This window comes from Otolemur garnettii, unplaced genomic scaffold (genome assembly GCF_000181295.1).
Source record: "Otolemur garnettii isolate 467f Iridium unplaced genomic scaffold, OtoGar3 scaffold00116, whole genome shotgun sequence".
Classification (NCBI taxonomy): domain Eukaryota; kingdom Metazoa; phylum Chordata; class Mammalia; order Primates; family Galagidae; genus Otolemur; species Otolemur garnettii.
Genome location: NW_003852511.1, coordinates 4,367,531 through 4,381,630, shown reverse-complemented (window position 1 = coordinate 4,381,630; position 14,100 = coordinate 4,367,531). Strand labels below are relative to the sequence as shown.

Below are 14,100 nucleotides of genomic sequence, written 5' to 3'. Positions count from 1 at the left end.
TGGCGCCTTAGCCGGTTGAGCTATAGGCGCCGAGCCTGTATTTTTAATTTTTTATAGCAATTGCCACTTAACAGAAAGGGTACCCCACTTTTTCATGCCAGCCAGTATTATTTTCTTTAATTTTCACTAATCTGGTAAATTGAAAAAATATTATCCTTTAAAAAGTAAATGTAAAGTACTATATTTATGTTAGTGGTAAGATATTCACAGCATGTAAGCATAAGAATTAATAGAAAGAACCCTGGCCATTAATCTGCTGGTTTACTGCTGAGTTTATAGGACTCAGATTCTCAATAGCATAAAACAATAATTATTACATATAATTTCTATGGATAATTCTAATCTGTTTAGTCAAAGACTAATAAAAATAGAATGAGTACGGTTATGATGGGTGTTTCCAAAGTGGGAACCAAATCTCAAAAGAACTGGGATACCAGTCAGGTGTGGAAGAAGGGTGAGGTGGCACTGTCACCACCAGGCTAGGGCCACATTCGTGCACATTTTCAGACTAAAGTCCTTGACTGATCTATCTCAGTGCCTCCTCAGAGAAAGCATGAGAATGAAAACTGGTCAGTCTAAGGACAAGATTCTTGGTCAGTGTTCATTAGTGGTAACGTCCCCATGAAGTGATGTATCTGGAAAGGGAAAATGCAAAGACATCCAGAGCCAAGTTCTAGCCTCTTTCACTAGTCTGTCCTCACCAAGGCCTCACTGATAGTGTTTAAGTTAAAAAAAAGAATAATGAAGGGAACTCATCATGATGTAACAGTAGGAAAATAACTTGTCACAGGAGGAGAAGCTGGATTACTCGTAGAGAAAAATGGAGAAGTCACTGGTAAATTAACACTAACTGGATGGTTATCAAGAAGAAAGGTACTTCTTTGAACACAGCTAAGGCCTTGCATAAGCAACAGCATGATAAGCTTATTTTATCTGATTAAAAACTAATTTAAAAATCAATGTGAATTACTGTACTGATAGGGAAACAAGATACTAGAGTCATTTATACTAGAGTCATTTAGGCTGTACATATTTCATTTTTTTCAAATCTTCACTGTTCTAAATTCAACCTATTTATATTTTAGCTATAAATCAAGTTTAATCTTGAGAAAACACAGTATCATGGCACACTTTTAAAAAGACTGTAATTTAAGGCTGGGCACGGTGGCTCACGTCTATAATCCCAGCACTTTGGGAGGCCAAGGTGGGTGAATTGCCTGAGCTCATGAGTTTGAGACCAGCCTGAGCTACATCAAGACCCTGTCTCTGAAAGTAGATATCACAACAGGCGCGCTACTCAGGAGGCTGAGGCAAGGGAATCGCTTGAACCCAAGAGTTAGAGCTTGCTGTAAGCTACCACTCTACTGGGGGTGACAAAGTGAGACTCTGTCTCAAAACTAATAATAATAAAAGAACACTAGGCACCCGTAGCTCAGTTGTTAGGGTGCCAGCCACATACACTGGGGCTGGCAGCTCTGAACCCAGCCCAGGCCTGCTGAACAATGACAACTACAAAAAAATAGCTAGGGGCCTGTAGTCCCAGCTACTTGGGAGGCTGAGGCAACAGAATTGCTTAAGCCAAGAGTTTGAGGTTGCTGTGAGCTATGATGCCACAGAACTCTACCAAGGGGACATAAAATAATAATAAAAATAAAGAGACTTAATTTTTCTCTTGGGTGAAAGTTCAAGGTAGGTTATATTGATTTAATTTGCTGACACAAAAGTATTTATTTTCTGAATAAAACTAATTCAGTTCCAGTCGCACACAATTTTTTTTTAAGTTCTAAAGATTTTCAAAGAAAACCATTTCAGTATGTCCATTAAAATATCTGATAATCGTTTCTACAGGGACTCCTGCAGAATATAAGGAAAGTCATAAATGTCCCAATAATTCGGTTCACGTGGCTGTGCTTCCTCTTTTATGAAAGTATAATAAGACAGATCCCAAGTTCAGTGTAACAGTCTCTTAGAAAACAGCTCTAGCCTTGGGGAGTTCCTCTGAAAGGCTAAGCCATTCAAGCTCTCAGATGTCTGTTTAAAAATAAAATTATAGGGCAGCGCCTGTGGCTTAAAGGAGTGGGGCGCTGGCCCCATATGCCGGAGGTGGTGGGTTCAAACCCAGCCCTGGCCAAAAACTGCAAAAAAAAAAAAAATTATAAGCAGGGGATTCTGATTTTACCAAATTGTTGTCAGGATAAGCTGATAAAGTTACAGGAGACCTGAACTTTTTGGAGGATGGGAGAGAGATACTAGCACGAAATGATGGTATTTTAGACTGTAAAAGACTCTTGAAAACCTGTAAGGTCCACACTTTCAGGTATGAATTAAAAGCTTTCAGTTCAACCAACTCACACATAGGCTAGTGATTCAGGAGTATAAATAAAGAAGGTTCATCATCAGACAGTAGTGGGGAGGGGAATGTGCTCACCTGGCAGTTGTTTCTCTAGGACTTTCTGTTCAAGTTGATTAGGGCATTTTATCTTCAGTGCTTTAAGGAAAAAAGGAAAAAGACTAATGGATGCCTATTATAATAAAACATAAATTAAATGTGCAAGTTAACTGGAATTGCCAAATGATAACAGCTATTCAATATAGCTCACCCTAATTAAAGAGCAGGCCTTACAGGCCAGGTGCAGTGGCTCACACCTGTAATCCTAGCACTCTGGGAGGCCAAGGTGGATGGATTGCCTGAGCTCACGGGTTTGATACCAGCCTCAGCCAGAGAGAGACCCCCCCCCCATCTCTGAAAATAGCCAACCACTGTGGTGGGCACCTATAGTCCCAGCTACTTGGGAGGCTGAGGCAAGAGAATCACTTAAGCCCAGGAGTTTGAGGTTGCTGTGAGCTATGGTGCCACACCATTCTACTGAGGACAACAAACTGAAACTCTCGAAAAAAAGGTCTTAGCCATATGCTATGGCTCACACCTCTAATCCTAGCATTCTGAAAGGTTGAGGCAGGAGGTTCTCTTAAGCTCAGGAGTTCAAGACCAGCCTAAGCAAGAGCAAGACCCTGTCTCTATTAAAAAGCAGAAAAATTAGGGTGGTACCCGTAGCTCAGGGGGTAGGGTGCCGGCCATGTACACTGAGGGTGGTGGGTTCGAACCCAGCCTGGAACAGCTAAAACAATGACAACTGCAACAAAAAATACAGCCATGCATTGTGGCAGGCACCTGTAGTCCCAGCTACTTGAGAGGCTGAGGCAAAAGAATCGCTTAAGCCCAAGAGTTGGAAGTTGCTGTGAGCTGTGATGCCATGGCACTCAACCAAGGGCAACATAGTGAGACTCTTGTCTCCACAAAAAAAAGAAAAAAAATTAGCTGGGTGTTGTGACATGTGCCTGGAGTCTCAGCTGCTCCAGAGGCTGAGGCAAGAGGATCATTTGAGCCGAGGAATTTGAAGTTGCTTTCAGTTAGGCTGGTACCATGGCATTCTAGCCTGGGCAACAGAGTGAGATGCCTCAAAATAAAGAATGAACGAACAAACAGGTCTTACCGTGTGGGACCAACATGGTTCCCTTTTCCCCCTTAGTACTTCTTTCCTGACAATTTAACTAGGTTTTCAAGGGTAAAAGTCACAAATTTGCAAATCACAGTTCAGTTCGTAACTCAAATACCTCCCACATTTATTAACACTGTGAAATGAGTTTAAAGCATGACAGCTGCAAAACTGTTCAATGTAAGAATTAAGAAATACTTCAGAATTCACCAGTTCTTTAGAGCTTAAGACACTTAGGTACCTTAACACACTTAATCCCTATAAGGCAGTAAGGACTGGAACACAAGCTGTATTTGAATTTGGGATTCTTACTTAGTAGGTGGTTTTTGAGCATAAATGGTTGTTGTACTTTGAGTTCCTCATCTTCAGGTGCACCATATTCTGTTTAAGAAGAAATAAAAAGGGATGAATGATAAACCAAAAGGTCGCTCGCTATAAGAAAAAAAAAAAAAGTAGGTAAGTGTGCACACAACCTTTTTCCTCTTCCAAGATAAACCTGGCAACACCTGGCAGGCCACACTGGGATCAGCTTCCTTTTATTCAGTTTGATTTTTAGGAGAGATGGACACCAAGCACTCCTAAGAGCAGACTTCCATCTCCCCCAGAGTTGCAGATCCTTCATAGATAAATGACCAGTGAAACCCAACAAAAGGAAGTAAGTGGAAAGCCACACATTACATGTACTTATAAACACATTATTTCTTAGGGACTGACAACATCCTGGCTCAAACTAGCAAGATCAGGCTGTTTTGAGATTCCGCAAACATGTATTCCGAGTTTCACCTTTTGTAAAAGTTCCCTTTTTTCCTGGGTCCTGAGAAATTCTGGTGCTTTTTCAGTCACCTGTGCAAGTTTTTTTTTTTTTTTTTGAGACAAAGTCTGACTTTGTCACCCCTGGTAGTGTGCCGTGGCATCATAGATCACAGCAACCTCAAACTCCTGGGTTTGAGCAATTCTCTTACCTCATCCTCCCAAGTAGCTGCCTACAGGTACTCGCCACAATGCCTGGCTATTTTGAAGAGATGAGGTATTGCTCTGGCTCAGGTTGGTCTCAAGCCTGTGAGCTCAGGCTATTCACCCATTTCAGCCTCCCAAGTGCTGAGATTACAGGCATGAGCCACCACGCCTGGCCACCTTTGTTTTAACCAGATCTTTCAGTGCCTGGTTGGTGCTGTCAGTGCCACCTCTACAAACCAGCTCCTTGGCCTGAGACACAGCCTCCGTCTTAGGGCAGTGGGAAAGCAGTACTATTCTCCGGTAAGCTAACCAGTGACAACATTTCCCTAAATATTCCCAAGTATCTATGCTTTTGTCTAATTGTGTTCTTAGAAGTGAAATGTTGAATCATACCTGTCTGGTTGCCTTAGAAACCCTCCTTGCCCACTCCGCAAGTAACTTAGAATTCACCAAGAGTGGCCAGAAATTGGGCCTAATGGAGTAATTTGAAAGTGATTCTAACAGGCAACTTTTCCTCCTCAAAGATACTGTTCAAGCCTGAAGCTTTTATGCAGTGAGCTTCTTACATTAGGAAATATATAAAAAGGAAAACCGCATAAAAGTGAAATATGGAATAATAATGAAGTCAAACAAATTAGAAAGGACATCAGGGACAAAGATTAATGAATTCCTAGCTGATTCGGAGCCTGAGGAACCTCAGGCTACAGAATCATCATGCAGACTAAGTGTCAAACCCAGTAGAACACACAGTGAGTGAGGGCTGTGGACAAGAGAGGCTTAGGAACAACACACTCACAGGATGTTCATGTCTATTAGACTTTAATTATAAAGGGACTTTAAAAAAATCACAATGCCTGGGCGGTGCCTGTGGCTCACTCAGTGAGTCGGGTGCTGGCACCATGTATCGGGGGTGGCAGACTTGAACCCACCCCTGGCCAAACTGCAACAAAAAATAGCTAGGCATTGTGGTGGGCACCTGTAGTCCCAGCTACTTGGGAGGCTGAGGCAAGAGAATTGCTAAAGCCTAAGAGCTGGAGGTCGCTGTGAGCTGTGATGCCACAGCATTCTATCGAAGGCGTCTCAAAAAGAAAAAAAAAATCCCAATGCCTTTGAGATAAACTGGAGTGTTCCTACCCTCCTTGGAGTGGAGGATGGGACACCACCTGAAACCTGAAGTCTGGTGACATGCAAAGGGGAGAACTTAATTACTTTCCCTTCCCTGAATACAAATCTCTCCTGTTCAGGAGCTTAAATAGCCTCCTGGGCTCCTGGAAAATCTCTACAACACTTGGAAGGGTACAGAAAGCCCCAGGAAAGGAAGAAGAGCAAAAACAACCCTGAGAACATCCACTGATACCGGCACGTACTGAGGCAGAGCAGCTGGTATCTAGGGTGAGCTGCAAGAAATTCTTCATTTGGTCTGTTTTTGTCTGGATCCTGATGTCCACCAGCCTTTCTCCATTCATTTCCAAAAGTCTTTCTGTAATCAAGCTCAGCTCCATGCCTTTCTTCGGGTAGAATCTGTGTTGGTGTGAGATAAAAACATTTTTCTGACACATCCTTTGTGTTCTACCGCCTGTCCTCCACTGCCCATGCACAGAGAATAATCAAATTGAGAGGGATAAGAGAATCTTCATCATACTTTGCACCTTTCTTTAGCACTGACAGAACGCAGGTGTTTATTCAAAAGGAAAAAAGAATCTCGGTTTTATATTTTTCTTCATGAAACTAATTTGCCCATAAGCCAGTTTCAGCACTATGCCAGGTGCTAGGGTCACTTGCCAGAGCTTGGCCTGGAGGGCGTGCCCTCCCTGGAGGAGCCGACTGGCTCCAAGTAAATGCAGGACAGTTTCCCTGCAGCAAGGCGCTTCCCTCCCACTTCCCAGGGAAGCAGCTACGTAAGAGAAATACGCTTTGTGGTTCTGTCTTCTTTCTGCCCACATTCCCCCCAAGAAAATGAGAGTACCTAGTATTCATCACCCCTCCTCAGATGGTAATAAGCCAGGCTAGGGCAGTAGAGCAACAGGCTTCTGCACTGATCTGAGAGTACTGCTCTCTGCTGAAGAGTCCGAAAAGAACATTACTACTGAATGCACAACCACAGTAGTTCACCATTGGAAAGAAAGGTGCATCTCATATCCTATTTTGGTTCTTTTTTTTTTTTTTTTAACATTTATTTAAAAGGGTCCTACAGCTTTATAACCACAGCGCTAGAAGTGGCCCTGGACAGTGGCAGTGGGCCCAGCCTGGCAGCCCTCACAGTATCAACCCCAACCTTGTGTCTGGCCAAGGCCCCTCCTGGGCTGCAAATGTCCCCAGTAGCAGGTGGACAGCAGAGATATTGAAGGTAGGTGGCACCACTTCCTCTAGATTCACAGAACATGGCAAGCTGAGAGGTGCAGCAGAGAATCCTCCTTTACAGTTCTGTTTTCTTTTAAGCACACAGTACAGTACAGTTAAAATCCAGAAGCAGCAGTACACAGTAATTGTGGACAAAATTTGGTGGCCTGCTCTGTGGGCCACTGGAACAGACCCTGTTTCAGCTCTGGCTTGATCTGTTACTGTGGTAGCAGCCAGCTGACAACTGGTCACAGGTTGGACCCTGGCTGCCAGAGGTGACAAGACAAGAACTGGGCCAGAAGTTCCACCAACGAGCACATGAGCCTTGTCAACAGGTACGTGGTGCTGCTTCCCCGGCTGGGACCTGGGAGTCAGCACACAGGGCACACGGACAGAGATCTCAGAGGGAAGGGAAAAGGCGATGCAGGTGGCCAGAAACCTCTTCTGACACGCCCTTGATCCTGCAAGTGGGCTTTTTCCAAACCCTACTGCCTCCCCTGTCTGACACTGACAGTACTACTAGGCCCTGGCCCAGCCACCAGCCAGGAGAGTCAGGGAATATTATTGGCTAAGAGAATCCTGGTTCAAGGTGGCCAGACTTTTCTTTGACCTGTAGTGAAACAATGAACTTGAACAAGCCCTTCTGAGAATGCTGAGCACCAGGGGCTGTGCCCAGCCCCTCGCGGGTGTCTGAGTCCTGGCACCTGGTGAAGCTAAGGTCCAGCAGGGCCCTGGCAAGTGTGACCATGCACTGCCTGCACAAAAGGAAACTGCATTCACTTCATCTCATTTCCTGCATTTCTATCTGCTCAAAACGGTATTTGTTGTTTGTTTTTTGAGACAGTCTTATGCTGTTGCCGTGGCTTCATAGCTCACAACAACCTCCAATTCTTGGGCTCAATAGATCCTCTTGCCACAGTTTTTCTATTATTAGTAGAGATGGGGTCTTGCTTTTTGCTCAGGCTGGTCTTGAACTCGTGAGCTTAAGCAATCCCCCCGCCTCAGCCTCCCAGAGTGCTAGGATTACAGCAATATTTGCTTTTTATAAAATTTCCCTGAATGGTCTTGGGACTGTCAAAAGAGATTTCTTTCCTAACATAAAACAGGAAAATCACACAGGTAGTAAAATTATTGGGGGAGTTTTTCTTCAAAGTAACCCTTAGGGGCTGGCTCTAGGCAGGGGGAGCTAGCATCCTGTGCAAAGTCCAGTCTGCAGGCCTCCTCGAGCCTGGGCCACAGTTCTCCCAGCCTCTGAACATGGCAGCTGACCAAGTACAAACTTTGCTTGTGGCTTTGAGGCATGAGAAACGCCAGGTAGAGAAGAGGGATGGCTTCCAGATTCTAGGAACACAATGCAGCTGCACATTGTGGCCCAGCCACAGGCCAACACTGAGCACCTTTTACCAGGTCTACAGGGCCAGTGGGCCAAGGCACACAGAACTGTCCTTTGGAAATAAAACAAGATCATTAACCATGTTTTATAAATAAAGCTGCAATGAGAGACCATAATTCTGAATGGAAATGGGACAGACTTTGTTTCTTTTTCATCAACAACACAACACTCTTGGGCTTGACGCCCGTAGCACAGTGGTTACGGCACCAGCCACATACACCAAGGGTGGCAGGATCGACCCTGTCCCGGGCCAGCTAAACAACAATGGCAACTGCAACAAAAAACAGCCAGGCGTTGTGGCTGGCACCTATAGTCCCAAATTGGGAGGCTTAGGCAAGAGAATCGCTTAAGCCCAAGAGTTTGAGGTTGCTGTGAGCTGTAATGCCATGGTACTCTAGAGGGTGACATAGTGAGACTCTGTCTCAAAAAACACTCAGAAATCATGCCGAGAATGCAAACCAATGCAACCCAGGAGTGCCAGGCACACAACTGCCTCGGGGTACAAAACCTAGGCTCCTACCCTACTTCACCCACTGACACACAGTTCTAAAATTGGACAAGCTGGCCCAGGACACCAGAGCATAGCAGCCAGACCTCACAGCTACATGGGTGGAAAGTATCTCCCAGGAAGCCTGAGGCCAGCACTGGAGGATGAAGCCCAGATGGTACAGAGGCAGCCGGGATGGGGGTCTCTAGGGCAGAGCTGGCGAGAATGGTGACACAAACTGTGCAGAGAATCCTTGCTGAGGCAGGAGGCCCGCTCCAAGGGCAGGGGTGGATACTAATCCTGGGTAGGGCAAGGCCTGTCCAGTGGTGGTGGCAGGGGATGTCCAGGCATGACTGACGGAGGCCCGCTGGCTTCTGGGGCAGCAGATGTGGGCTGGGGTGCCTTGGGAGTCAGTGGGGCTGGAGCCTGTGGGAGTCCCTGTCCCTTCAGCACCATCTCCTAGAGCGTCTTGGTTTTCACTTAGCATGTGGGCCAGTTTCTGTTTGTACTGACAGGCATCAAAGGAGTCTAGAGGAAGCTGGCCATCCAGAAACTTCTCTGCCATGTTCTCAGTGTCTTCCTCAATCCTGGTCCCTTCTGCTTGAAGAAGAGCTAACTGGGTCTCCATGGAAGCTGCTAGACTATTTGTCAAATTTGAATTTGGTCTTCTTTATCTGATAGGCTTCAAAGAGAACCTAGAGCACTGGTACTTCTGGGTCAAATGTGCTTTCAGTGTGCAGCTGGGGCTGGTCCAAAAGGTTTCCTTCTGCCAGGCTCCCGTTGCCGGCAGCGTCTTTGTTGTTAAGCTGAATGCTCTGCGTCTCCTGCATCTTCTGCACCATCTTGGTCAGCTGCCCCCCGTCCTCCAGCAGCTTGCTGGGCTGCACCAGTGACAGCCCTGCGAACTGGGCTTTGCTCCCCACACCCGCCATCCCCGTGGCTCCGCCATCTCATATCCTTTCCAACAGCAACTTTCTTTTTACACTTTTTGATCATTTATTTTCTAGCTTAAAAAAGACCCAGTCAGGACACTAGCGCTCACCTCACATTTGTTCAGGGTCTTCAGCTGCCCGATCTTGGCGATGATGAGCTGCCGCGTGGTCTGCGCTGTTCTCTCTCCCTCCATCAGGGGGTTTCTTATGCAGGACAAAGCGTGCAGATGTGGCAACTTGTCTAGCTCATTGATGAATGACCACTGAAATACAGTGGATGGAAATAAATGAAAAGAAACAGGCTTTCAGACTCCTTTTCCATATTTGAACCAGTAATAGAAAAGCAAAGTCCCTAGTTCGGATCTAAGGCAGAGAATTTTGTCATGCACTGAGCTCCCCACTCTAGGAAAACCACACACTTTTACTCTATAACTGACATTTCAAATGACGCTTTGCTTAAATCTGAAACTAATTTCTTTCTTTTTTTTGGAGACACAGTCTTACTATGTCACCCTTGCCAGAGTGCCGTGGCATCACAGCTCACAGCAACCTCAAACTCTTGGGCTTAAGTGATTCTCTTGCCTAAGTCTCCCAAGTACCTGGGACTACAGGCGCCTGTCACAACACCCAGCTATTCTTTTTGTTGCAGTTGTTGTTGTTTGGCAGGCTTGGGCTGAGTTTGAACCCACCAGACCCAGTGTATGTGGCCAGCACCCTAGCTGCTAAGCTATAGGTTCCAAGCCAAACTAATCTCTTTCTTATTATTTTTTACTTTATATGAGGCATTTCACTCTGAGGAAGAATTTCTCGTTCAATTAAAAAAAAAATTTTTAGGTTGGCGCCTGTGGCTCAAGCAGCTAAGGCGCCAGCCACATACACCTAAGGTGGCAGGTTCGAATCCCCAGCCCGGGCCCGCCAAACAACAATGATGGTTGCAACCAAAAAATAGCCAGGCATTGTGGCAGGCGCCTGTAGTCCCAGCTCCTTGGGAGGCTGAGGCAGGAGACTCACTTGAGCCCAGGAGTTGGAGGTTGCCGTGAGCAGTGATACTATGGCACTCTACCCAGGGGGACAGCTTGAGGCTCTGCCTCAAAAAAAAAAAAATTTTTTTTTTTAATATAAATAAGAGCCTACAAACACCACCACAAGAGCAGAAATCAGCGATAATGTGCTGGGCACACTCTGAAGAAACTCTTACTTGTGATATCTGATTGTCATTTACTATAAGGTACTGCAAGGCTGGGAACATGGACGTTTTGCATCCTAGAAAAGAGAATTAAGTTACACCATGTAAGTGAAATAGGGTAAACTAGAGGGGCGAGGAAACCTTACTAATCTCACATACCAATTCCAGCATCTGGAAAATGTATAGAAGAAATTCCAATGTCAGAAAGAATTAGTTGTTCTAATCTGAAATTAAAAATATTAAATGTTATGACATAGTACAGTACAAAATGATATGGGCCATCAACCAGACTAGGTTCGTAAGTTTTCTGCTTATACCTGGGTTTCCATTCCATATAAAATATTTAGAAACCATAAAGTTCAATTTAAGGCATGTAAAGTGGACTCTGCGATGTTTATTTCTACAGACTATCTAACAGCTCTTATGCTGCTAGGTCAGGGCCGCAGGGGAAAGAGACATGGTCTAACTGTCCAAAGTAACATATCAAGACTTTCAGCATTATCACTAAATTATGTATCAAATGATCTAATACAGTCATAGCCCCATTGTGTAAGGTTCACAAGTACATTCTTTAAATTAATTAAAATTCTCCAAAGTTCATTACTCACTTTAGGAATTCTATATTTCTTTTTTTTTTTTTTGAGACAGAGTCTTACTGTGTTGCCCTTGGTAGAGTGCTGTGACATCACAGCTCACAGCAACTTCAAACTCTTGGGCTTAAGCAATTCTCTTGCCCCAGCCTCCGGAGGGGCTGGGACTATAGGCATCCACCACAACGCCCAGCTATTTTTTGTTGCAGTTGTGATTGTTGTTTAGCAGGCCCGGGCCGGGCTCAAACCCACCGGCCGCGTTGTATGTGGCCAGCATCTCACTGAGCTACAGGGACCAAGCCTCCATCATATTTCTACTGACAAAGTATATACAGCATATGAAAATTCATTCACTAAAAACTTACTAAGCACTTACTGAAACAGCTATTTAGGAGCAAATTACCTGGGCAGATACGCTATCAGAAAGAGCTGATTTTCATCAATTGATTTATTAGAAGAAAGGTCTAACAATTTGACAGTCTGTAGAACATCAGTTGGCCTAAATGGAAAATAAAATTAACCTCTTAATTATTTTCAGAGATACGGCCTTCAAACACCTGCATTTGGTATGATGAAGGGCTGGGGGTGAAAGGCAAGGGGATATGGATACAAAAGGGCAAACGGAGGCCCCTGGTGGAAATGGGAATCTATTCCTGAGTGTGTCTGTGTCCTGCTCGTGACACCGTCCCAGGGTTTTGTAACTCGTTACCAATGGGGGAAACTGAGTAACGGGTACAAGTGATCTCTGTATTACCTCCTATAATTGCAAGTGAATCCACAATTACTTCAGAATAAAAATTTAAAACATCTGCATTTGCTTGAATAATAACGAAACTATTCTGTACAATAAATTTGTACTAATTCCAATCTTTCAGTTGAGACTTCGTTGTAAGTTATCTCATGTTTAAGTCTGTTTTACACAAAGAGGGAGACAAGCAACAACATACTGAATTTGTCTAAGAGTGAGCGTGACACAGACTTTAGTAAACTGACCTTAAATAGTTAATGCTAATTAAAAATGCATTGTTTAATCCTTATAACATGACCTACATGACTTTCATTTAGAAACAGCAAATATATTTACACAAAACTAATAAAATTCATGTCTTCACAAATATTTAATTCTGATTGCATTCCCCCTGATTAAAACCAATTAGTGAAGTTTTAGTTGACATTCTAATTCATGAGGGCAATGAATAATAAACATCTTTTCTAATTCTTGTTTACAAATCCTTATAAAATTAGTGTTAGACATAATTAAGATCACTTATTTACTCAGAATGACTAAACAGTTATAGATGCATTTAAGTAAACCCTTGTTACCTTTCTGAAATGATAATATTATTAGACTCAAGGTGTAGTTCCTCAAGAACTGGGCACCCAGAGACACACCGGAGCACCTAGAAGGGAAACTCAGTTCAGAGTTAGGCACCTCTGTAGGGTGGCTCTTCCCACGCAGCCATCACCGTAACCTCCACTGGAATTCAGCTCAGTGACTGTGTCAGAAATAAAGTGCCTCACACACAGCTCATGCAGACTATCTTTCGGGCCTGGAGTGGTGGTGAAGGGTAATAAATTAAAATGCAGAAGGGCTGTGTTTTAACGCCGTGGGAGCACATACTTTTGGTACTCTGAACCCGTCAAAGTTAATGTCAATGCAGGGTTTGGGTAAGACTGGGGATGCTGACTGAGCAGACTATTATTCAAGAGAGTTTGTTCAACCAAAAGAGGGAAACTGATGTTAAATACCTTTCCTCATTTCTAGATGCCAATCTAGGCTTGTAAAGAACATGCTAATTAGACAAAATATCACTATTATTATTAAGAGACAGGGTCTCACTCTGTCACCCAAGCTGGATTGCAGTGGCATGATCACAGTTCACTGCAGCCTCAAGTTCCTGGGCTCAAGTGATCCTCCCGCATTAGCCTCTCAAGTAGCTGAGACTACAAGCATGTGCCACCATGCCCAGCTAATTTTTTTCACTTTTCGACAGATGGGATCTTGCTGTGTTGCCCAGGCTAGTCTCAAACTCTGGGCTCCAGCAAGCCTATCTCAGCCTCCCAAAGTGCTAGGATGACAGGGCTATCACGCCCAGCCTACCACCTGAGTTTCTACCTGCCCTTTCTATGTTAAGGCTAACTCTATACCTGAAGGGGGAGTAGGTACTTCATAAATAAAGAGCCCTAGAAATGAAGTCCCATGGCCATGGGCATATTAAAAGGGCATAAGTTAAAGGGAAACCTGTCTCTCTCCCCCTGCTTCTGTGGCATTTCATGGATGAACATGGCTGGGAATGTATTCCTATGTGCTTGGTTTGAAAATGGAATACTCAGCGTATGTGAAGTCAGTAAACCAGCACCAGACATAGGTCCCAAGTGCTGCTGTGCCAAGGACCCAGGAGTCCAGTGTTGAGCCCAGCTGTATCAACAGTGGAGATGAACCTCACGCAAGATAAGAATGTGAAAAGACCGAGTGTGGTGGCTCACACTTGTAATCCTAGCACTCTTGAAGGCCAAGGAGGGAAGATTGCTTAAGCTCAGAAGTTCAAAACCAGCCTGAGCAAGAGAGAGACACTGTCTCTAAAAAAATAGCTGGGTGCTGTGGTAGGTAACCTGTAGTCCCAGCTACTTGGGAGGCTGAGGCAAGAGAATCACTTAAGCCCAAGAGTTTGAAGTTGCTGTGGGGCTCAAACCCACCGGCCGCGTTGTATGTGGCCA

At 44.5% G+C, this 14,100-nt stretch overlaps 1 protein-coding gene across 1 annotated transcript in view; it reads right to left on the bottom strand.

Moving 5' to 3' along the window:
- TBCE (tubulin folding cofactor E) overlaps positions 1–14,100 on the bottom strand; it is a 76,346-nt gene that overhangs the window by 3,214 nt on the left and 59,032 nt on the right. Inside the window, exons 8-15 of the mRNA XM_012809912.2 lie at positions 12,706–12,782; positions 11,786–11,881; positions 10,952–11,016; positions 10,805–10,869; positions 9,717–9,869; positions 5,822–5,975; positions 3,810–3,878; positions 2,429–2,488 (exon numbers count right to left, since the gene is read on the bottom strand). Of these exons, the coding sequence (XP_012665366.2) occupies positions 2,429–2,488; positions 3,810–3,878; positions 5,822–5,975; positions 9,717–9,869; positions 10,805–10,869; positions 10,952–11,016; positions 11,786–11,881; positions 12,706–12,782 (739 nt within the window). The remainder of the gene's footprint in view (positions 1–2,428; positions 2,489–3,809; positions 3,879–5,821; positions 5,976–9,716; positions 9,870–10,804; positions 10,870–10,951; positions 11,017–11,785; positions 11,882–12,705; positions 12,783–14,100) is intronic.